This window comes from Mastigoproctus giganteus, chromosome 6, assembly GCF_048544385.1.
Source record: "Mastigoproctus giganteus isolate SK-2022 chromosome 6, ASM4854438v1, whole genome shotgun sequence".
NCBI lineage: Eukaryota > Metazoa > Arthropoda > Arachnida > Uropygi > Thelyphonidae > Mastigoproctus > Mastigoproctus giganteus.
Window position 1 is genome coordinate 185,650,479 of NC_143580.1, and position 24,270 is coordinate 185,674,748.

General features: G+C 39.9%; 1 protein-coding gene across 1 annotated transcript in view; it reads left to right on the forward strand.

Annotated features, from left to right (window-relative positions):
* The first annotated feature begins 5,870 nt into the window (after nucleotides 1-5,870).
* Nucleotides 5,871-24,270, forward strand: part of LOC150084808 (uncharacterized) — a 45,407-nt gene continuing 27,007 nt past the window's right edge. The window contains exon 1 of the mRNA XM_090375559.1: nucleotides 5,871-6,144. Within this exon, the coding sequence (XP_090231685.1) occupies nucleotides 5,908-6,144 (237 nt within the window). The 5' untranslated portion in view covers nucleotides 5,871-5,907. The remainder of the gene's footprint in view (nucleotides 6,145-24,270) is intronic.

A 24,270-nucleotide genomic window follows, 5' to 3' on the forward strand; every position in this document is an offset into this window, starting at 1 on the left:
TTTCATGATAAGTCAAGAAAATGAGTCATTTCATGACTTCTTGATAAGTCTTTGAGAGTGGGAGTTGTGGTCACAGATTTCAACTTTCTTTAACGCTTCAGTATCACTTGAAAATTGCAGTTTTCTTCAAACATTTGTCTCCGCAAATCGCTTACGTTTCTCTCACACTCTCTGTAGCACTCATACCATGTCGAAGAACACAATATCGAATAACAAAACGTTGTTCAGTCTTCTGTAATGCATCTCACAAAACTGTTCAGACTAACAACACGTAAGGCCACTTTGCAACTATCAGACATGTTAAAACTTGCATGTGTCAGCGTATTCTTGAGCACTCTCCTGCCGTCTACTGACATTTCGCTGTAACTTGGGTGGTTGTACGATGGCGATGCCATTAAGCGAATTAAATTATCAGCTTGTGTATTATACCACTATGCAATTTGTTGCATCGCAGTGCCAACAGAGTGTGCCATGGCAAAGCATACAGAGTGCAGGTCTCAGACATTTTCCCATCTTCACCTCTAACGCGTCTAGATATACACGTGCGAAATCTCAGTGGAGAAAAGTCTACCATCTAACAGAGATGGGAAAATCCATCATCTAACACGTTATTGTTTTGTGACGGTGTGTTTAATCCAAAATTCTAAAAAAAGGATTTAATTAATTGTTATGATATGAATATTTGTATTTCTTTAGTTATTCATATGCTTGAAATCAAGAACATGTGAGCTGTAATTTCATATGTTATATTAAATTATATCATGTACTGTATAGAACTTATTCTTGAATATACATCCTCCTAGCCAAAGGCTGCTCAAGATTGAAACGGTTTGGCAAATAAATAAAAAAAACATTTCATAATAATAATAAAACTCATTTATCCCAAAGATTCATCTAGTGGTTCATCAAAGATTGATCAATGGAAAGCCTAGCCATGCTATTTTGGATTGATTAATGATTCCTATAATAATCACGTATTTGCTGCGTAATGTATGTTCGAACTCGTGATTTAGCCAGTCCGCACAAGTTTAGTAAGAGAGATGTACGGCTTGTCTTTCACCATCAGCGGGTACAGGACATAAATGAGCAAATGGTGGGTTCCGGTCGTTAATAACGTGTCTATCCGAGGAATTTTTCCTCTGATTCGATGAATGGAGAATTGGAGACTCAGCACAAAGAGATAATACTTGTTCAGCAATTCTTTGAGCGATGGGCTAGCAGTAACTCAGATCGCATGAACAACCTCGTTAAGGTAGTCAAATTACACTTGTAACAAAGAAAGGATTATAAAGCTTGCTGTAAGACAGAAAAGAGTACCGATATTAAGGCCTACATAACAGCTAGTAATGCAATACAGAAGCACTGCTAAGGGCTGTTTGTAAACGGAATTTTTATATTAATGTCTGGCTAGAGATTAACAAGGTGTTTGACGTTTCTGAAGTGACCTTTCGAGAAGATGAGACATGGAACTATTTGTATCAGGGACACTCAGTGAAAAGGATTTTTTAATATGATATCGAAGCACATATTAGACCAATGTGAATTTCGGAGTAATGGAAAATTCATAGTAGGGCCCCGCAATACTGATCCAGTCCACTTGGTGTTTTTTTTTTTTTTTAACTACGCTCTCCGCTGTGCCTCTTTTTCATTAAAATAATTCTCACTCATCTCTGAATATAAGAACTCGTGGCTGCTCTGACAGTGTCCCATCCTACTTTATAACAAACAAAAGCAGTCTGACGAGGGTAGGAGGATGGGTGGGGAAAAGGGACTACACGTGTCCACAGCACACTAACAGAAATGGATTTTCGAAACAGGAAGTGGACCCCGTAAAGTGTGTTTTTGCAGTAATGACTGCATCTTCGGGAGTTCCGATAAAAGGGTTGTTTAAACACCACGGCTTAACGGTCCCGTTTGGAAAATCCACGAAGAGACATTTTGACGATAATGCTGCAGACGCTTTCACCTCACTACCCACTCTGTCGATCCATAACTCGATCATTGTGGTAGACGAACGCTCCGATAGAATGCCGAAGGAAGAATTTAACCAGAAGCATTAGAGACGATTGCATTGTCGAAGGTAATCTCTCTTGCATCGTGTCGACTCGTACAGAGCCGAATGGGATAGTCTGCTGACCCCATTGTGTCTCAATGGCCAGTTTGTCATTACCTTATTAAGCATAATGATGAAGAGGCAGCGAGCAAATGCACCAAACGTAGAGGCAGCCATTAAGATACAGCGGGCGTAAAAGAAAAAGCGCTTAAAAATAATCCTACAAATGCCATTTTTCTGCCATCCTGCAGTTTTCCAAATAACGCTAACGTTACTTAAAACACCGGTTTCCATAACAACCTAAGCAATAACATTCGGCGCTATTAGAAACGAATTACAGTCACCAGATATCTGTTTGAATGTAAATATCGTTCGAGGGGATTGTTGTACATGTAAATTTATAAACATTTACCGGAAATAATTACGGGAGGAGCTCAGTTGACATCGTAACTAACAATGAGCGCGGACAGTTTTTTTTTTTAAACACATACGTATTAGTGTTCTTTGGTAAGGTTCTCTCCAAGTGGATGGAAAAAGTGCGTAGCTTCAGCTGGATGAAATAATTACTTTCTTTTTCTTGCGTTTTTTTTCCTTCTCTCTCTTTCTTCCTTCCACTCCTCGCAGTTATTTCCTAACATATTTACATATTAATGAGCCCTTTCTGTTTGTTTAATGTGAGGGATTTTTCTATTAAAATGTATGCTCTCCTCTCCATCACTTTAATAGCGGTAAATGCGTTTCCGACTTCTTTGTTAAATAAACACAGTTTGGATCGAATTTTCTCTATAAATAGAAACTGTCGAAGCTCGGTAGCTTGACGTTTCAGAAATTATAAAAAATGTGTCGTTTTTTTTAACAACTTTTAACTGTTAAGTAAAACAGAGGTTTCCTACATTCAAATGTAGCCCAGAAAAATGTTGATGTTTTAAAAGATGCTTGTAGTACGAGCGAAAGGATGGACGTATCTCCATTTTGTAGGCTTTCCGTTGGGATTCCTTCCGAGGATGGCGAGCCGCATAATGCTTTACAGAAAGCCTTTCACCATTCTCTCTTCATACTCGATATTCCATAAATCTGCTACGGTTATAATGCTAGTGCTTTCTTTAGCACTTTAAGCTAATTTAGTGGGCAGTGCTTCGACTTTCTCTCGGTAATTCAAACTGCTCTTCCTCCACATCACTTTGCTCCTTCTTTGTATTAAAATACGTGATGCAGCTAACATCACGTAAAAGTTTGCGTCATACGACACATCTTTCTCTTAGAAATTCCGGGAAGCTGCTTTTACAAATTCAGCAGGGTTTTGTAAGAGGATCTTGGCTCTGATGCAACCTGGAGATGATTCTATACGAAATCTCGCAATGGGTACGCTGTTATACAAGTAGTGGAAGCTCCTCTGTTCGCCCAATCACGAAGCGATTTTATTTTCCTTAGCATTATGTGTACACTAGCAACAAAAAATCCACTTTCTTTTTCTAGTAAATAAATCTTTCTCCTCTGCTATGGATGGGAAGATTCGCTTCAAAATTAAATGAAACAATGCATCTATGTTTATTCATTGACAATATTTGCTTTTTCGTTAATGTTCAACGTCTATAGCGATCACCAATAGAAAGAGCTACCCTCGGGCAAACTATTCTTTCTTGAAGTTCCTTTTTTGTTTCAGCTTTTGCCATCTTCTGCGCAGAGCAAATTTTCTCACGCTTCCAACATCCCAACAAACTAATAAAAGAACTTATAGAGCAAGGTAGAAATCAATAAATCTGTTTTCTGTTTCTCTGAGTGCACGCTAACCATTCATGTCTTATTGATTACTTTTAGCGTGAAATTGTGACTACTTTTTGTTGTTCGTATGCATTGAGAAGTCACCTGGAACTGAATGTAGCTTCCGTTCAATGAAGCATTGAGTTAGAGATGGAAGAATAATTCCGAGACGTTCGAATAAGACCAGTCAAACATAACGCCTTTTCGGCTGTCCTCCCACGAATTCTCGAAATCGAGTTGATTTCGGGTAGTTTTCGCATCTCGGTTTACTTTAGTGCCATCTAGCGGAAAGTACTGCGCATATTCAAAGAATATCGCTAAAATCATTGCTACTGGAGTTATTTGGTGATGTTCTTGCAACTCTGCAAGGCAGAAGGAGAAGAAAGAGAAAGCAAGAAAGACAGATAGAAAGAAAGGAACAAAGAGAAACACAGAAAGAGGAAAGAAGAGGAGAAAGAAACAAAGGAGGGTGGCGAAAGTGAGAAAGAGGAAAAGGCAGAAAGAACGATAAAAGAAACAAAAAAAGAGAGAGCATAAATAGAAAAAAAGAGAGGAAGAGAGCCAGAAAGAAATAAGGAAAGGAAAGTAAGAAAGAAAGAGACAGAGAGGGAAAGAAGAAGACAGAGAGAACGGGTGAGAAAAACAGAGAGAGAGAGAGAAAGAGAGAAAGAGCAAAAAGAGACGGACAAAGAGAAAAGCAGAGAACGAAAGAGAGGAGCAAGAGACAGAATGCTATAGAGATAGACAGAAAAAACGAAAGACGCAGAACGACTTGAGAAACACAGCAGAAGAAAAAGAGGAAAGAAAAGGAGGGCATCAAGAGATAGAACGCTAGAGAAAGATAATATAAGAAAGAAAGAGGAAGACAGAGAAAGCGAAAGTAAGAAACAGAAATACAGAAAGAGAAAAATAGGAGAGCGAGAGAGGGGATAAGAAAGAGATAGATATAACAGAGAGAAAAAACGAAAAAGGGAGAGAGAAAGAGGAAGATACATGAGGGGAAGAAAGTGAGAAACACAAAGAGAAAAAGAGGCGGCAAGAAAGAGAGAGAACGGCAGAAAGGGACAGATATATACAGTGTGAAAGATTTAATATGTCGGATTCTATGTTTACTATGTAAACAGGTTCATTCGTATAGTAAAGGTGAAAATCATGATTATTATATGTATGTGGACAAGCATAAGATGAAAAAACATTAAATAAGAATAGCTTAAGAGCAGTTAGTAAACAGTCTGCATGACAATTTTGTGTACATCACTGCAGGTTTACGTTATCTTTCAAGGGCAAAACGTGACAATTTGAACTGTCAACTAATAGTAGAACAGACTTATGTTGAATACGATATGTGAATTGGATGCACTTGTAGCGCCATAATCCCGTGTGGTTCTGACACCTCCAATTGCTCATCTATGCATGCGTGGAGCCTATTGTCATCCCACCGCGTGAGGCAGTCACCAGGAAATCCTGTTTGTACCGACGAATAACGAAGACTTAAAAAGGGGGAAAAAATATTCTAGGCGTTGATGCTTTGCCACACACGCAGCCTTTTTAAGTCTTGCCGTGTACTGCTATTTCACAACGCCATAGGGTGTTGCGAAACTGTATTAATATCAGTAGATTAGCCTCCCCAACAGCTATACTTCGCAGAAAGCGCATTTTGTTGTGTATCGTTGGAAGGAGAAAGAAAGATCTGTGACCTCATGAAGGAGGCATTGCCCCTTCATAAAGCAGACTGTAGATAGCTCTCCGTGCTCGAGGAATGACGGAAGCTAAGAGGAACCGGACCACAACTCGTTGTGACCTTTGACCTTGGGCAGAACCTACGGCCCCGTAGTGGTATGAAGCCTACGAGTGCGTACCCACACACCTGTCCCGCTCACCTTCCAAATTTTCAGTCAAATAGACAGTTTGGCCACCGCAATGCGGGTGGGGTTCGTCAGCGCCCTCCAGTGGTGACGAAACACTAGCTAACGTGCCGTTAGAATGGTACGGGGGGAAGAGTAGACGGGGAAAAGAAACGCGACACGCGCGCACGCCTAAACCTCACCATCCGAACGGTCCTCACTCACTCACTCGCACAACAGCCTCCCGCCATGGAAGTCGGAGTTCTCGCCGTCATGCTAGCTCTCGCCACGGGCGGGATGTGGATGAACTACTGCCCCGTTACGGGAGCGGAGAGCAGGGCCGAGTGGCGGGATCTCAATCAGGCCGAGTCGGAGACGCTAGTGGCGTTCGTAGTGAGGGAGATTGAGAAGTTGAAAGTGGAGCATCGGGAGTTGGAGGAATGTCAGAAACTGAGCGTAGCCAGCGTGCTGAGCGGGAAGAAACAGGTAAGAAGCACGCGGGTGGGATGTGGGAGTTCAGATAGTTTGAATTGGTGCTCGCCTATTTTAAGCGTAAGACGAATAAGTCAGCGTAATGTGTCTGTAGTTTATCGGTTTGTTGAGGACTGGTTTTACCAATATATTACTTTAAATATTTTTAAACGGCTTACATTTTAAATATTTCTGCAAATGGAAATTAGACGTCTTGGCAAAATATTACAAATCCAGTTTAAATAAGTCAAAATATTCCATATATCTTATTATATTTTAAGGTAACACAGCTCATCTAAGCGGGAAAAAACTTTTCGACGTAAGGTGATCGAAAAGTTTTAATTCTAACTAAGAATGAAGTGTCCTCTGCTGGTAGGGGCAAATGTTAATTTTGTATTTCTCTTTGCGAATTGCATAGAGGTGTTTAACACCCAAATATGTGCATTAAGTAATTATTGTAAAGCAGTAATGTTAGCCTCAGTTAGTTTACAGAAATTATACCTTAAAATAAATTAATTTATATATAAATTTCTTTTAACATTTCTATAATAAAATAATTTCATAGAAATTTCTATTTAGCGATTTTCTCTTATATAAATGTGAATAATTTTACGATTAAATCGAATCAGTGTAAGTTAATTTAGCGTGAAAGAAATTACAAATAAAATCATCAACATTAATGACAAACATACTTCGATTTATGGACCTTATAAAGACAAATTGAAGGCATTAATCTGTTTTGTCTATTTTGTGGGATGAAAATTCATGAGTTTTAAGGATTAAAAAAGAGAATATACAAATAATTATTCTGAGTGAAGTTACAACACTATTACATCACGTTGAAGAGCTAGTTGCAGTTTACAACTAGCACTTAAACGTGGTATAATAGTGTTTTAATTTCACATTTTTTCTTGCATCACGTTTTACTTTCAACTTTTAAAAAACGTACAGTCCTCGTCCAAAAAGAGACTAACTGTGCCAAGGTGCGAAAAGATCATGAAAGATTAGCAAGCATTAAACACCTAACCGTATCCAATAGAAACTGTCATTTCGTTTGACCATGAAAAAATGTGGAATATATCTCTATATGGAAATCCTAACAGGATGATTACTGCAGCGCATATTATTATCAACAAACTACAAAAAAGGAGGAGGGTAAGATCTCAATAAGCCTCTTTTGAGTACCCAGCTCAAAACAAACTAAAACACAATATGAGTTCATGCGTTTACCACAAAATGCATAAACTTATATTGGTTGACAACCTGCTGATGAAATATTTCCAACATATGAGCTGTTAAAAGGTGTCAACCATGCAAAACTTAATAAATTTACAGCACATGATTCAGGCATGCGACAGTCATAAATATTAATCTGCTATTAACGCGTTTAATGCTTTTAAAAATTTTATTTTTGAAAATTTAAAAAGAGGTCACCTTTATGCTATCCTTTGATAGCTGTTTTGACTTCCTTGTTCAAGTTTGAAACGAACTTTAAAACGAACAACTTTAAAACTTGTTCAAGTTTTAAAGCTTTATTCCGCACACTTAAAGCAAAAATCTCACGGTGACAAATCTCCTCTATGTATTTTGAAGAAAAGCTTGAATCGGGATGCAATGTGAGGGCCTGTGTTATCCTGAAGCGGAATTCAACAGCAGTTTCGAACTGCTGTTGAATAATAGCAAAAACTATACAATAGGCGAAGAAAACGGTTACCACAACTTTTTCCAGCAGAAATTTGGGAATCACATTTTTATGCTTTTGGATACTGAGAATGCTGCTTCCAGTGCAAACGAAAATACTACGAAAAGTAGCAGCCTTCACCATATGCAGTCAACTTCTTTGTGTTTTATAGATTTTTAAAAATTGGAAAACCAGAAGATAACAGTTAAAGTTAAAAATTTAATTACTGCTGGGCTGGCTAATCCATTTTGGATGCATCAGTTGAAATTCCATAGAAAAAATTACACGTGCAAACTGTAACAAGCCATCGTGGGTAGCACAGTTAGTAGAATCGCCGTCCTCCCACATTGCGTGGAAAACATCTGAGTTCGAGTCACATCTATGACGTGACGAATTTTTATGAGCTTTTTTCATAACGTGGAAGAGTTAATCGGTCTCAGGCGAGGGTAGCATGGTGTTTTCTCCCGGAAATTACAGCAAACAAACAGAAAATCGACCAAAGAACACACGCAATTTACAGACAGCATACACAGAGCAATATGACCTTAGTCGCTGATGCTCCTAAAATCCTACTACTACAACAACAACAGCTGTAACAAAGAATAAATGACACGAAGCGGATTTCGTTACAAATTAGCATTTCGATGCGTTGGTTTAAGAATATGTGCATCGGTTTCCCTACCCTGATGAGAATTGTCCCCGTCGAACCCGATTTAGTATTAGAAAGGCCAAGAGACACAAGCAAGTTACGCGGTTACCTTATTCTATTCGTCAACAATAAGTTGAACAAATGTAAACTTTTTGAGGTAGGTCCAATTTCTAGTTTTACCAATAGTTTGTATTTATGTCCCCAAGTTTTTGTGTCCCATTTCAATGTGAATTTTTCACCTCAATAGACTTGTTCCGCCCCCCTCTCTGTCTCTTATACACCTCAATCAGATGGCTGTCAAAGTTTTGTAACCTTTATAGTCTCTCCGGATATGGACGCTCTTTTGATATGCTATTCTCAGCTGACGAGTTGCCCGTGTTTTCTTAAATACAGCTCATGTTTGTTTGTTTGTTTGTTATTTGGTTTTTAGGAGCATTAGCAACTAACGCCATATTGCTCCGGAGATATGCGGTGGTCATTCCCTGACCTTTTCGCATCCTCCGTATTTGGTGGTCACGGGCTCGAACCCCGATCTAATCAAGAAGCGTGTGCTACGCATTACTGCTCCTGCCCACCTGGCTACGGAGGCGCCATACAGCTCATAACCTGAACACAATATTCTAAATGCAATGCGATCTCACCATTGACTTGTATGACGGAACTAAAACTTCCTTCTTTCCTGGTGCACAGGTACAGCAATTCATTGATGAGACATTATGTGCTTTCATATCTGATTTTGTCAGAAACATGCTAGTCTCTTTCCTTATTTATGCCCTTCAACCTCCCCTACAACACGCACACTTAGTGTATAAGTTATTCTAGTTATTATTTCCAGAACCTCATATTTGGCAGCATTGAATAACTGCCATTTCTCCGACCATCCTCGAAGGCTGCCAAAGTCATTAAAAGAAACTCTGACAGACTTGGATTTTTTACCTTCTTTCCGAACTTTATACCATCTATAAATTTCAACATTGTATCCATTATTCTCTCGTCTGTATTTTTCAAGAAAATTAGAAAGACTGGTCCTAACAACAGATCTTTGGGGAATCCTGCTTATAACTTTTTCCTACTCTTCAGAATGGGCATTTTTAACAAGTTTCTGTCTCCTGACCTTCATCCATTCCTCGATTAATCAGCCTCCGAATCCTACTTTTGCTTCCAATATACTCCAGCTTAAACAACAACCATGCCAAATGCTTTGCTAAAGTTCAAGTATAATAACAACAAATATTCCTTTTTCCATCCACCTTCTGTGTAATCAACATCATAGTAGTTTATCAGATTGGACAAATAAGTTGTTCCCTTTAAAAAGCGTGTCATAATTTAATTAGGATACTGTATTATATTTCTCGAGACGATCTTGTGATGTATATCTTTTACTGTAGACTCACCTTCTCTTCCACTGATGTTAAACTAACAGCTGTATAGTTGCTAATCTGATTTTTAAATCCTACCACGACTGTGTATTGACGATACGTTGACAATTTTCCAAATCAAGGAGGTCACTCAATAAACATATCGTTGACCTCATGTAATTAACCCTAAATATTTGGGCATTCTTTTACAGCCTCTTTTCATATGGCCAGGTAAATACCGTTGGTACCTGGGGCTCTTACCGCTTTCAACATCAGTAGTTTTTTTTTTTTTTTTGTTAGTCTCTCTTCTGTAATATCAATATCATATCCTACAGTGCCCATTTATAGTAGCACAATTCTCAACAAAAAAAATTATATGTTCAGTTCACCAGCGACATCTGCTGAATTGTTTATAATTCTGTCATTTCTACTAAGCAACAATGTTCTCTCTGGTTTACTCTTCTGCTTATTCATGTTTACATACGAATAAAATTGCTTTTTCCTATTATTGGCTCTCTTGGATAATGCTTTATCATACAGAGTAATAGTCTTCACCAACCATCTCTCACTATCCTTTTTCATTCAACCTGATATCCTTATTTGCATGTCACATCTGCGCTGATAGCAGAGTTATGATCATCGTTTTCCCACACCGGGCTGAAAAAGGATCAGGTTCGAACCCCTCAATGACGCAAGTCACTTGTATGGACTTTTTTTTTTCTTTTTGCTTTTTGTTTTCAAACTGTGGCTGAGTTAGTCGATTTCAAGCGAAGAGAGCAAGTCCCTTCTTCACTGGAAACCCGGGATTTTCGTCCAAAACATGAAGATTGACCAGAGAATAAACACAATTCATGGACATAATACACATGGATAGACGAGATTATTCTCGGGTAACCCTAATATGACTGACTTTTTTGTGGTACCTCCTGAATGAAATTAATGTACTTACTAGATGCTTTAAGGATGTGTCGTGAAAGTATTATAGTTCCACTGTACTTTCGCTCTTATATATTTCACCATCTCAACTAATTGAGTTCAAGAACCTTCTCAGTCTACAATAATCCCCTTTTTTAAATTAAATTCTGACTTCGGAAATTTCGTTTGTCGTTGTCCACTGTAGGACACTATAGTCACTCGCTGATATCACTTCCCATACCATCATATTTGTGATATTCCGATCACTCATGGTGATCACATCAAGAAGTTTTCTGCTCCTTCTACTTTACGTAGTATGTTGATACCAAAAATGATTGAATAGGCCGAGTTCATAATGTACAATCATTGAATGGTAAAGTGAAATCTCCCAAAAATAAGGCAGTCAGACTTAGTGCCCAATCAAATTGCATGTAGAGACGCTTACTGTACTCATACCTATCATGCAGCTTGTTTAATAGAGCAACTCAATTGTGCATGACTTAGCAAAAGCGTTATTTGTACAAGATACAGTTATTCGTTTAAGAACCATCCGACCCTCACCTGATACCAACTCAGCCATGTTGTGAAAAAACATGGCAGACCACTAGAGGATAAATCTCAGTGGAAGAATCTCGCGCTGCAATGCGAGCGCCGGCAGGAATTTTATAAATCCTTCTCTAGATTGCGGTCTGCATGAAGATGGTTCCAGATTCGATGAAGAAAACAGGGTCAGTCCAGTGAGATCGCCCAATAGATCAACTTAATCAGGATCTGGCGGGCCTGCAGGAGTAGCAGCAGTAATCAGAAGGTGTCTTTTCCTCTTGAAAAAGCAATACACAAGTGTATGAAGGGTTCTCTAGTTTCAATCAGAGTGAAAAGGCTGGAGAGAGAGCAGGCAAGCTTTGAAGGAGAAGGAGTTGCTGTCTCAGATCCAAATAAACGACGCAGTCGAGCATAAGGTGATTCTAGTTCTCAAACTCTCAAACTGACGAAGACGAGCGAGCTTTAATGGATCCACGCACATTGAGCATGAAGATGGTCTCTAAATTGGGAATGGGCCAAGTTAGGTACTTTTTTTTTACTTTTTGTGGCGAAAGCAATATCCGGAATGTGTTTCCTTGTGGAGAGGGAAATTATAGTCAGGCGCCATATGGAGAAAATATCTTTGCGAGCTCACGAATCAACCAGTCCGAGGCCCTCTGTTCTTTTAATAGCATGGTGTGCCTGTAAATCAAAGTGGAGAAAAACTAAAGTTTGGGCACTTCAACCTATATAGAGTGAATCTCACTTTAGTTTCCAAGGGAATTGCAGATTATTCTCAGACGTTTTGTGGTACTTCCTGTGCACCTTTAGTGACTGAATTTCTGCCCTTATTACACTATCAACTTCATACACCAGTCTTTAGTGTTTAAAGTTCACAGTCTGTTCTCCACTTCAAGTATTTCTTGACGTTTGATGGACAGTGAATTTAGCTATGCAAACTGAGTTTACAGGATGAACCCTACATTTAGAGGCCGCCCCATAGCCGAATGGTCAGGCGCCGGGGTGCATAAGTACATGTGCCTTGAGTGATCGGGATTCAAGCCCGTAATTGTTAAATACGGCGTTCTTTCTTGTATTCCCTCTATCTTGTGAACTACTGATCGTGTGGTTGTCCCGGAGTATAAAGAGAAAATTTACTTATTTTATTGTGGAGCAAGTGACCACGACTTGACTCGGTCCTGCATTTCAGATAAGCAGTCGTATTCCCTAAGAAGTAAGTTGCTGTTCATTTGTATAATGTTTTTTTTATTATTATTAATTTTTTAATGTGTAAACATCTTTGGCAGCACCCACTAAATTTCGGACAGTAGTAAAATCAATTTGTCACGATTTTTCGACCCGGAAATTACGTAATTTGACGTCATTTCCATTTCATAACAAAGAAAAACGGAGTCGGGAGAGGAGATCGCGCAAAGTATCATGGGGGGTGATCTTGAATGTGCTCAGAGCTGGCATAAACCAGCTGTTTGCGGAAAAACGTTTATTATTCAGGGTATACCACTTAGGTGGCTTTGGGCTAACAATTTACACCCATGGCAGAAACCTTTTGGTAACCAGAGAAATGGATATCTTGAGGGCAGTGATCTTGGATGTACTCAGATCTGGCATACATCAGCTCTGAGCACATCCAAGATCATTACATTACATGCGCTTCAGCCTTACCAGTTGAAGCACATGTGATGTAAGCGTTACAGTACCCGTCTGTATTACTAAAGCGGTTGTATATTTCAACCACCTGGGCCGGTCAAGAATATTTGAATCGGTTCGCGATTGGGAGATAACAGACTCCAAGTTACATGTATGAGTAGAATCTTTTGCTTGTCATTGGCCATTCTCATTAAGTTGCAGAAGTCCTCGTTAGTCATCAAATTTTTGCGTTTCTTTGCAATTGCCTTGATCGGTTGAGCGTGGCCAGCTTTAGATCCTCATTCATCTCGCTGTTTGGATGATTGTAAAAGTTTCGAAAGGGGTCTTCTTCTCGCAGTCGCATTGCAAGGCTATGCAGGTCATTACCGCATGCTTCGTCAGGGTCACTGTCGTCGTTGTCTTGACACATCGTTTCAATCGTTTTGCGAATGTCCAAGTTTGATTCACACAATCCAGTACGAGCTCTTCATTGTCGTCGTACATCTTGACATATTTCATCTGTGACAGTATCTCTGTTTCCTCATTGTCAAATGGAATGGGCAGCGTTACCATCTCGCGCTTGTACTCGTTGAGATCCTGAGCCAGGTCACAGTTTCGATAGCATGTTATGCGTGGATACTGCGTTTCTTGCAGATCTCGTAGCGCTGAATGTGTAATTTTCGACAAAGCATGTCAGAGAAACATGATCCAACATGATAGTATGATTGTAGCAATACAAATACTTGTACTGTATTTGTATTGCACCAATACAAATACTTGTATTCTTGCAATCATATTATTCAACAAATGGCTACAATCAACGGGTAATTATGCTATTGGGCTAACCTCTTCTAAACGTTGATTCGATAGAGTAAGCAGCGGGCGTGTGTATCCTATTTATCACTAACATTGAATCGGTAGAGTAAGTAGCGGGCGTGAGCATAAATTACATCATTCATTATTTCTGTTCTAGGTGTTCGAAATTTAGTAGATGCGTCAAAGATGTTTACATATAAAACATCTTTCTTGTGTACAGGGTACACGCGCGATTTTTTTTAAATTTTTATTTTATTTTATTATTATTTATTTTTCTCCTTTTCCTGTTGACCCCGGGGATGGAATCTCCTGGTACAGGCCCCGCCTGTTGCCTATTGCTTTTCGGCGATCTTCTTCCTTGCCATTTCTTACTTGACTGACTTTTTGCTGTCCTCTCTCACCTTTCTCAAGGGTGCTCTCCCACTAGTAGCTTCCTGCCCTCCTTTCGAGGCGGGATTTTGCTGGTGCCTGGGTTCGGGCTCCCTAGGTACGGGATCGTAGTATCCACTAGTCTTGCACTTAACCAGTGGACTTTCCATGTTTTTATTTTATAATATTAATTGTTTATTTTTTTTGATATTTTTATTTATTTATTATTTTATTTTTTAATTATTTATTATTATTTATTTTATTATTTTTTTTTTTGCTGGCACCCAAGGACTTTCATTACTGTCTATGGGTGCGGGATTTCTTTTGCCTGATCTCTTGCCCTTCTCTCGAGGCGGGATTTTGCTGGTATCTGGGTTTGGGCTCACAAGGTACGGGATCGTAGCATCCGCTAGTCTTGCACTTAACCAGTGGACTTTGGATGTTTTTATTTTGTTATTTTAATTATAATTTTTTTCTTATTTTTATTTATTAATTATATTATTATTATTATTATTATTATTATTTATTTATTTTTTTTACTTATTATTTATTTTATTACATTTATTTTTCTCTTTGAATGATCCCAAACTCGTTTTGGGCATTCAGTACGAGCTACTCGGATAGAGTAGCTCGTACTGAATAGATAGGGATAGGGGGCGTGATGTCTAAATTTGCAGATGACGTTAAAATTGGTAGAGTAGTTAATGATCACTGTCAAGCTGAGCTTCTTCAGAGAGACCTAGATAGACTTCAAGAATGGTCAGAAAAATGGCAGCTGTGCTTTAATCCAACAAAGTGTAAGGTATTATACCTGGGAAACAGGAATCCCAAAATAACTTATTCACTTGGTGGAGTTCAACTAAACCCAGTACTGGAGGAAAGGGACTTGGGTGTTACGATACGGTCAGACATGAAATTCTCTGAGCATTGTAAACAGGTTGCAAGGAAGGCCCATGGTGTCCTATCGATGATCTATCGAACTTTTGCAAGTAGAGATAGGGACGTGATAATCCCATTATATAAGGCCTATGTTAGACCACACTTGGAATACTGTGTTCAAGTATGGAGACCGCACCTAAAGAAAGACATCGAGCTTCTTGAAAGGGTGCAAAGAAGGGTAACTCGCCTGGTGAGATCGGCAAAAGGGCGTCCGTATGAAGAAAGACTTCGAATATGTGGGTTGCAGAGTTTGGAAACTAGACACCTTAGAGGAGATTTGATTGAGGTGTTTAAGGCTCTGAGAGGCATCAGTAAAATGAATGAGGACGAAATTTTCAAGATTATAAATGATGCTAGAACTCTGGGATATAAATTCAAGTTACGGGGGGAAATGTTTAGATTGGACTGCAGGAAGTTCTATTTTAGCCAACGAGTTATAAATTACTGGAATAAGTTGCCTTCATGGGTGGTAGAGGCCGACAGTTTGGGGAAATTCAAAGTTCATCTGGATAATACTTTCGGGTCAGGGAAACGCATAGGATGATAGGTTTAATTTCTTTTTCTTTTATTAATTATTATTATTTATTTTTTTATCATTGTTTTATTCGTTTTTTTTTGTTTTTTTTTTTTTTTTTTTTGGCTGGTGCAGCATAAGCCATAGGCTTTCTTGCACCATGCGGCCATTACTAATACTAATACTCGAGGTCCGCCACATTACGCATGTAGTTGTGTGGCCCACCTACCACCTCCCCGTGGTAGGTGGGCCACAACTACGCATGTAGTTGTGGCCCACCTACCACGGGGAGGTGGTAGGTGGGCCACACAACTACATGCGTAGTTGTGGCCCACCTCCCCGTGATTTAGACGGACATTGGGCAGGCTTCCCAGGTGATCGCCTGCCTGGTGACAAAGAGGCCAGAAACAACTAAACAACACTACACACACACTGCACAAACACTGCACAAACACAATATTACACACATTTCTGGCCTTTTACAGTGAGCCACATAAGTTACTATACATGTCTACTACGTCTACGAGATGTCCTGCCCTCCTGCTCGCCTTGGGATCTTCCTTCCTCGAGGTCTCAGCTTTGCCTTTCCCTTTCTTCCCTATACCCCACTCCATTCCTTGAGTTCTCTCCCTCCTTGCTTTGCTTCGTGCCGTGAACGGATGCCAGAATTTCCTTCCTGATGTTGAGGCCTTCCAGTAACTATGTGGCCAGATGAACAACGCACTATCGACGATACCTGCACTACCTATACACTCATATGGACTAGGCAGATTACTTGACTGACTTTTTGCTGTCCTCTCTCACCTCTCTCAAGGGTGCTCTCCCACTAGTAGCTTCCCGCCCTCCTTTCGAGGGGGGCAGGAAGCTCCTAGTGGTATTACACCTTCCTTGCGGTTTTGTGGGGACCGCTGGTACTGCTGACAGATACACACCATATCCACTATTATTTCCCTCTGCAACTGCTGGCGTTTCCGTGTATTCATCGTTCTGCGTGCACATTCGAAATGAACTCCGAGCTGACCACCAAAGATCTTCATAAGCCAAAATATTTACGTATGTCGTAGTGACACGAGTTTCTGCAATCAAAAATGTTTCTCCCCTGAATTTTTGTAAGACAGTGTATAGTTTCAGACTGCCCTAGCAAAATATTAGAGCACGTAGTACCTACCAGAATCATCAACAGCCGTTTTGCATGGCATAGATTGCACTATTTGAGCATAGATGGTCTCTCGTGATGCTGTTCAGGTCCGTTCCTGTTCGAGACCGAATTTCAAATCGGTCAGATTTGTTGGATTCTGAGGCTAACCTTGGATGGGTCGTTCGAATGATCCCACAGTTCTCTACGGTAGGTTGTTGTTGTAGTAGGATTTAGGAGCATCAGCGACTAAGGTCATGTTGCTCCGTATATACTATCTTTAAATTGCGTGTATTCTCAGGGCGATTTTCTGTTTTCTTGACGAAAAATCCGAGTTTCCGGGAGAAAATACCATGCTACCATCGTCTGAGACCGACTAACACAGCCACACTGTAAAAAACCCATAAAAATTCCTCCCTCATAGACAGGTTTCGAACTATGAACTAAGGTCTTTTCCACCCGGTGTGGGGAGGACGACGATTCTACCAACTGTGCTACCCACGAGGGCGATTCTCTATGGGATCCATTCCCTAAGACTGTACGGGCTATGGCAGGTGACGTATAACGCTGGAGAGCTATGAATATCAGTCTTGAACTATTCACCCACTGCTCGAGATGGATTCATCTCTCTCAAACGCTTGTGAATTCGACAATGTCAGCATTAAAACACTAAAACCCTAAACCAAAAAAATTAAATCCCTATAACTTGCCCAATATTGATGGTTTTCGTAGTTGTTTACAAGGTTCCTCCGATTTTTTCATATTCGACGGGCCATACATTTGCGGTCACGATAGTAGAGTATCTTGGATTTGTTCAACAGTTGCCACTGACTGAGACCCTGTCTGCGGCGATACCTAGGTGAACTCCGACACTGCCCTTTGATTAAGCTCCTTGTGAGTTCGTTGACGTCACTCGCTATTTCCATTGTATTGTACACCTGCAGTGATCACTGATGCACTGCAGATCTTATAGGTATATCGTGCTATGCGACCCAGCATTTATTGGACTTTTTCACTTACCTGTGGCGGGAGAAGTGCGTATATAAGAACGCTGTATTCTCTACAAAGTGGCGATACTACAAGTTGTTCAAATGAAAGGAAGAAATATCGAATTGGAGAAAGTGGCTTGGACTACACAGATGACGTGCAAGAGATGTATATAGAGATGTGGCATAGGCATGTGCAAATCATGGCAGGTAAAGTGTTCAGCGAAGTGTAGGATGTGGTATGAGGTACACATGGCGGGTTCTTCAAAGTTTATACTCCGTATGAATTTATTTTTTTAAGATTTTTGTTGTTTTCACATTCTTATGTTTTTATTGTTACTTTGACATCATCTTATTATCACCGTTACCGGCGATTCTAGGGCACGACTGGAGACTTTGGCGAATAATGCGCTACAGAAGCTACAGGACTGGGCTAAACACCACAACCTCACAATCTCTGCCACTAAAACAGATTCTATTCTTCTCAAAGGAAGTCTCAATGAAGCCAGACCGCCACAGATAAAAATCGACAACAGGACCATAAAATTCTCCACTCAACTTAAGTATCTAGGAGTTATCCTTGACAGCAAACTAAATTTCCAGCCACATCTTAAATACCTAAGAAGAAAGATACGCAATTACACCGCCCTTATCACCAGGGTCTCCAGACGGGACTGGGGACTCAATGAGCACACTCTGTTATTGTTATTGTTATTTGTTATTTTAGGAGCATTAGCAACTAAGGCCATATTGCTCCGGGGATATGCGGTGGTCATACCATGACCATTCCGCATCCTCCCTATTTGGTGGTCACGGGCTTGAACCCCGGTCTAATAAAGAAGCGTGTGCTACGTACTGCTGCTCCTGCCCACCTGGCTAAGAAGGCGCCTGGCACACTCTGTCTTTATTCTATAAAGTGATATTTACCCCGATTATAACGTACGCAGCAGGCATCTGGTACCCGAAAGCAATCACTGTTAGTGGTAGAAGAATCCTCGACTCTCTGCAAAGAAACATCCTGCTCGCTACTACCCGTGCCTGCTGCACTGTCAGTACCCATGCTCTGCAAATCCTGGCAGGCGCTATGCCACTGGACCTGGACCAAATTCCAAGACTACCCTCGACTTCACAACAGACCCCGTAAACGACAGAACAGCAGAAAAGAAGCGCCTCCTCACGCATCTGCAGCAGGCGTGGCAAGCGATTTCGCCTTTGTTGGACTACTCCCAACAAAGGCGAAATCACTAGAAAGTTCTTCCCTTACATTAACAGGGTGTTCCCCAGGCTTCCCCCCCCTGGTTTTCACCTGGCCTTTATGCTACATACCTGTTAATTGGCCATGGGTCATTAAAAGGCAAACTGACGGCCCTGGGAATCATCGATGATCCCACTTGCACCTGTGGTGGGACTGAGAGTTGGTCGCACCTTATGTACGACTGCCCCCTGTATGAGGATCTCCGCTGCACCTTCATCACTTCCTTGACCTACATACCCAAACACCAAGAAACACACCTGCTTGATAGTAGGGAGGAATATACAGCTTTTACGCGTTTCGCACAAGAACTCTTCAGCCGAAGGAAATCCTTACCTACAGTTCCTGTACCGGCACCACAACGGTCCCAAGGAAGACAACAGACGGTTTGAGACCATGATGGACTTTCATCCAGACTAGACAGTCATGAACTTGACCGTCCCACCATCAAACGGACAACTATCAGACGATTGGAGTTCGAAAGCTACCATTGGATTGAATTAAACCCTTGGATTGGACACCACAGAGGCACCAAATGGCGATCCTATCTGTACTCCCTTGTACAGACACTTTCGACCCCATTCCTTCCCCTTTCTTCGGCTGATTGACTGAGTGTCCATTGATTGGTTGGGGATGCCTTCGCCTATATCCCCTTACGCTTACTTTCATTCCCCCTCCTCTTCTGCACACCCTGTACTACCTCACTCTATCTAATCGCTTTTTTCCCCTTCTTTAATTAATTAATTAATTTATTTTATTATTATTTTTTTCTTTAATTTATTTTATTTTTATAATTATTATGTTTTTATTATTTGTATTTTTTTTTTTTTGTTTTTTTTAAACTTGGTCTCTGCTCAGGAAGCTGAGGCAATCCTGACGGAGACTAGCCAGAGAATTATGGGCAGCTTGGCTACCTCCTAGTGGTGTGTGCGGGCAACGTGGCGTTCCACCAGGGGCCCTGCGGCCAAATGCCAGGACACACAACAGAACCCAACACAAAACTACGTATTCAACACACAAGACTTTTCTGGCATCTACAGTAGTGCTGTATTTCTTCACAGTGTACAAATGGCGCAGTTGTGGGAAACCGCAGGTGGCGCCAGACCCTAGCCAGAGAATTATGCACACACTATGACATCATCTTAAGTTTCCCAAGTTTCGTGTTTTGTCATACTCTGTGTTTCGTTTCTGTACTTTTACTGTTTTTTTTTTTTTTTTTTTTTTTTTGGTAGTTGTTGGCGCATAAGCTTCTGTGGCCATAATGCACCTCCCAAGGTTTTTGCAGTACTTTGATCCAAGCCCGAGACGGGAATCGAACCCGCGATCTTTGGGTTGCCAGGCACTTTACCCACCCGGCTAGCCCGGTCGGCCTGTGTGTGTGTGTGTGTGTGTGTGTGTGTGTGTGTGTGTGTGTGTGTGTGTGTGTGTGTGTGTGTGTGTGTGTGTGTGTGTGTGTGTGTGTGTTAAGCAACTAAAGCTAAGAGGCGTTACTATATTTATACTGTCTCTAACTGCATGTACTCTCTGGAAGAAAAGCGTGGGTCTCCTGGACTTTTTCTTCCAGGACCCCCCCCCCCACTCGAAGAATTCACACTTGGTTTTTCTCTCAGGGAACCCCGGTTTCGTGAGGGAAAACCGCGCGACCTGATACCGACTGACTCAATCACGTTGTGAAAAAATGCCCATGAAATCCTTGTATCATCGTCGGGAACAGAACTCGGGCCTTTTTCCATCGTGTGTGGGAGGACGGTAATTAGGACCACTGCGCTACTGCGAGAGCTGAGACACCATGCCATAGCGAAAATTCAGAATACCTGACAATGCAAGTGGTATGCGAAAAATAAAAAAAAGAAAACTGGGATGGAGTTGGAGCTAAAAACGCTGCCACATCCCTAGTCGAGCCATGAATCGGCTTGGGACTGCTGAATTGCTCTTACATGAAAATAATAGTTCCTAAAAATATTTCTAACTCGTAATACCAGTAAAGCCTTACTGCATGGAAATATATTCCAGCGAAACTCGGAGATTAATATTTTCTCCTTAACTACGAGAAGGGGAAAGCTTCTGTATAAACTTTCGTCTATTCAGCTGCTGTCTTGATTCCAGGCGGATTTCGCAGTTAATTATTTTACTAGAACAATTCCGCTGCCAACCCCTCCGAATGCCTGAAGCCTTTGTTCTCAATTTATTGTGTTTAAAAAGGTTACTTCATTTAAAGGATCTTACTTAATCTCCGTACTGTTATTCAAGTGTTGTGTAACTTTCTTAATATGCAAGCTTCATAAAAGTAATACATTTTATGCATTCAGTATACTTGTGAAACAGATATTAGTGAAAAGTGTCAGCTTTCCTGCGCATGACCTCCACACGACACGCCCATTGTTCGTTGTGTCTCGGGAGATTTAACTTGATTAACAGTTCTCCTCTGGAATATTTTTCTATTCAATTCAGATAACCCTAATTTAGGTTGCAACACGGATAAACGTCAGGGCTTATGAAAATTAATCATGGAAAGTTGAAATTGCTATATACGAGAAGTAGGATATAGCAGGCACGGAAAGATTAGTTTAATCAATACTCTAAAAGGAATAAGGTTCGAAATGAATACTGAGGAGAGTTCTGTGAAGGTAGACCCAAACATTCTGTCAGATTTCTGTGTTCACATTCCCCACACACTACGTTAACTAGCACCTTACATTAATGACAGCAGTTTCCCATACATCCTTCAAACAGGGTTTGCTGGTTGCTGGGAAAGCAATGGTTTCCATTGCCCGAAGCTCATTAAGCTCTTTTTTCATGACCGGTTTAATGGAGAATCTCCTATTCCTTCGGTAACTTGTTTCATTCTCTCGTTCGATAGATCTGTTTTTGTGGTAATCAGATAATGAGCTTCTGCTGACCTAATTTTCGTGCTGACCTGATTATTCATTTTCTGTTTACTCAGTTGATTACGAGCAGGGAGGACAGATTTTATCTTCATGTTGTTAATCAACCTGCGATGCTCCAGTAATGGAGAAGGTATACTTTCACTTTGTAAAAACTGGTTTAATTATAAGACAGAATAGTTGTAAAGAACTGTTCCTCTTTAAATAATCGAAGCAGCTCAAAAACAGGTGTTCTTTGAACAATTCAAAAATGTGGCATTCATTTTTGAAAATTCGAATTCAAGTCCATCTTATCTAACTTGAGGCTTTCTGGAAGTTGGTATTTGGTAACCGTATCACTGCATCAGCATGGCATTGTATGCATCCGCCAAGTTTTTCCTATTCAAGTGTTTCCGTTCTCAGTATTTAAAATATAAATAGTTTAATTAAAAATTACATATTCATATTCTGATTTTCACTCTTACAATCAGAATCTTCTTATTGTAACAGTTCCCTTTTAAAATAAAATATGGATGAATCAATTGACCAAGATTTCTCCGAAAAAACTTCATGTATTTCATATACACGAAATTCAGATTTTAGTGTAGTAAAGCAGAACTACTTCCGATGGAAGGAACGACAAAAGTTTACTGGGATGGACTCAATTCATCTTACGCTCTCGCGCACACATTTACAATGAAGTTCGAAATTTAGGCAACAAAACATAAAATTCTCAATTACAGCTGGTAATCGGTCTGAAACACTGAAATCTTCTCGGCAACAGCAATGTACTTATTTGCATATGTAAACTAAGTGAGGTGTCTGTGTTGCTGCGCTGCAGAATACAAATCGGGTGGTCTTAAAACTACACGGAATCGAGCGTGCTCATACGGCATGAATGTTCGTATAGAATTTGTGTTGAACCACTTTAAATGCATGACTCCTTTTTATAGTTAGCGAATGGACAAGAATTGTTTGAGCATGGGTAGTGAAACTAGCGCATTTCCACTTTCCTTTTTTCCTCTTCGTTAAAAGGAAATAAAAGCACTTCCCATTTGGATTCTGCCATCGTAAAAGACAGCAACGAAGAGCTCGCTCTATTTTGAGTTTGTTCCAGTAAATGAACAGTGGGCCGTTTTAATTACAAATAGTACCCAGTTCTAATACAAGCGATCTTGTCTGGGCTCTTCTTTGATCATCAACCTTAATACCATTACAAAGGCAAATGCAAGAAGAAAACGAAATGGACCACTTATTTATGGAAGTGAACAGCCAGCTAGTGAGCCTCATTTGTTCAGAATTAGTTCCAATTATGAAAATCTTCAACCACGAGTCACTATTTTACCAGGCAAAACATAAGAGTGTGATGAACTCTAAGCTACTGTTAGATAAAATAAAACTGTAAAACAATCGTTATGTACATAACAATCAGTATTAAAGTTAAATGTACGCAGCGCTTACATTAAAGTCTTTATTCGATTTTTATTTCTTAAATTAATTGAACTTTTTCTTTTTCTGTGATAAACAGAAGTGAAAAGCAAATAACTAATTAATTAACTAATTACACTTAAAAATAATTGCTTTTACTCCACCTACCGCACTCAACTTTTTTTATATATTTATTTCTTCCTTGATTTTTAATAAACATTGAAATGCCATACGTATTACAATGATGTTCTGTGATTTAATAAAATTAACAAGTAATACGTACTCCATTTTGTAGTACACAGTCAACTTTTTTGTAATGAACTTTACTTATTTCCTCCTGGATTCAATAACAGTTATATTATAACAAGTATTTCACGTTTCTGCTGCGATTAATACAATACGAAATTAGTAATAATTCATGATTTATATATTTAGTAAACTGATTACAAAAAACGAGTTATTTAATTTTCATATGCACACTACTTAAACCGACATCTTTTCTTCGCATCTGCCGAATGATAATTTATTTTGCACTAATAGAAACGGAGGCTGGATTGCATTCATAGTGTGCATTGCTTCGTACATTTTTAAGCGATGTGGATCAAAAGCTAGCTAGAATGAAGAATTCAGATGGACTGTCGTTAGTAATGAGTCAACGGTCTGTTTGGGGAGCAATGAGTGAAGGATTATTTTATGACGATCTTTGTTAAACATATCCTAGAGATATATTCAACAAAGAAGTGCACTGAATACCATAGAGGTGTATTCAACAAAGGCAAACAAATTGAACAGAAGAATAATGCTCGATACCATTCGAACTCAGGTCTTTTCTACACGGTGTCGGAGGACGGGGACTTAAGAACTTTTCAAGAAAATCTCACAGGTCGATGTTGCCTTTAAACTATACTTAGTCAAACTTTTTCTTCAACAGCTGCACAACCCTTTATTCCTGACGTACACCTCTGGAGCTTGGTGCGCAGCTGTCGATGTTAGCATCAAAATTTTTTTTTTTTTTTTTGCTGTCCAAATATTTGCTCTTCTGGACATAACCCAGGAGTGCAGGGCT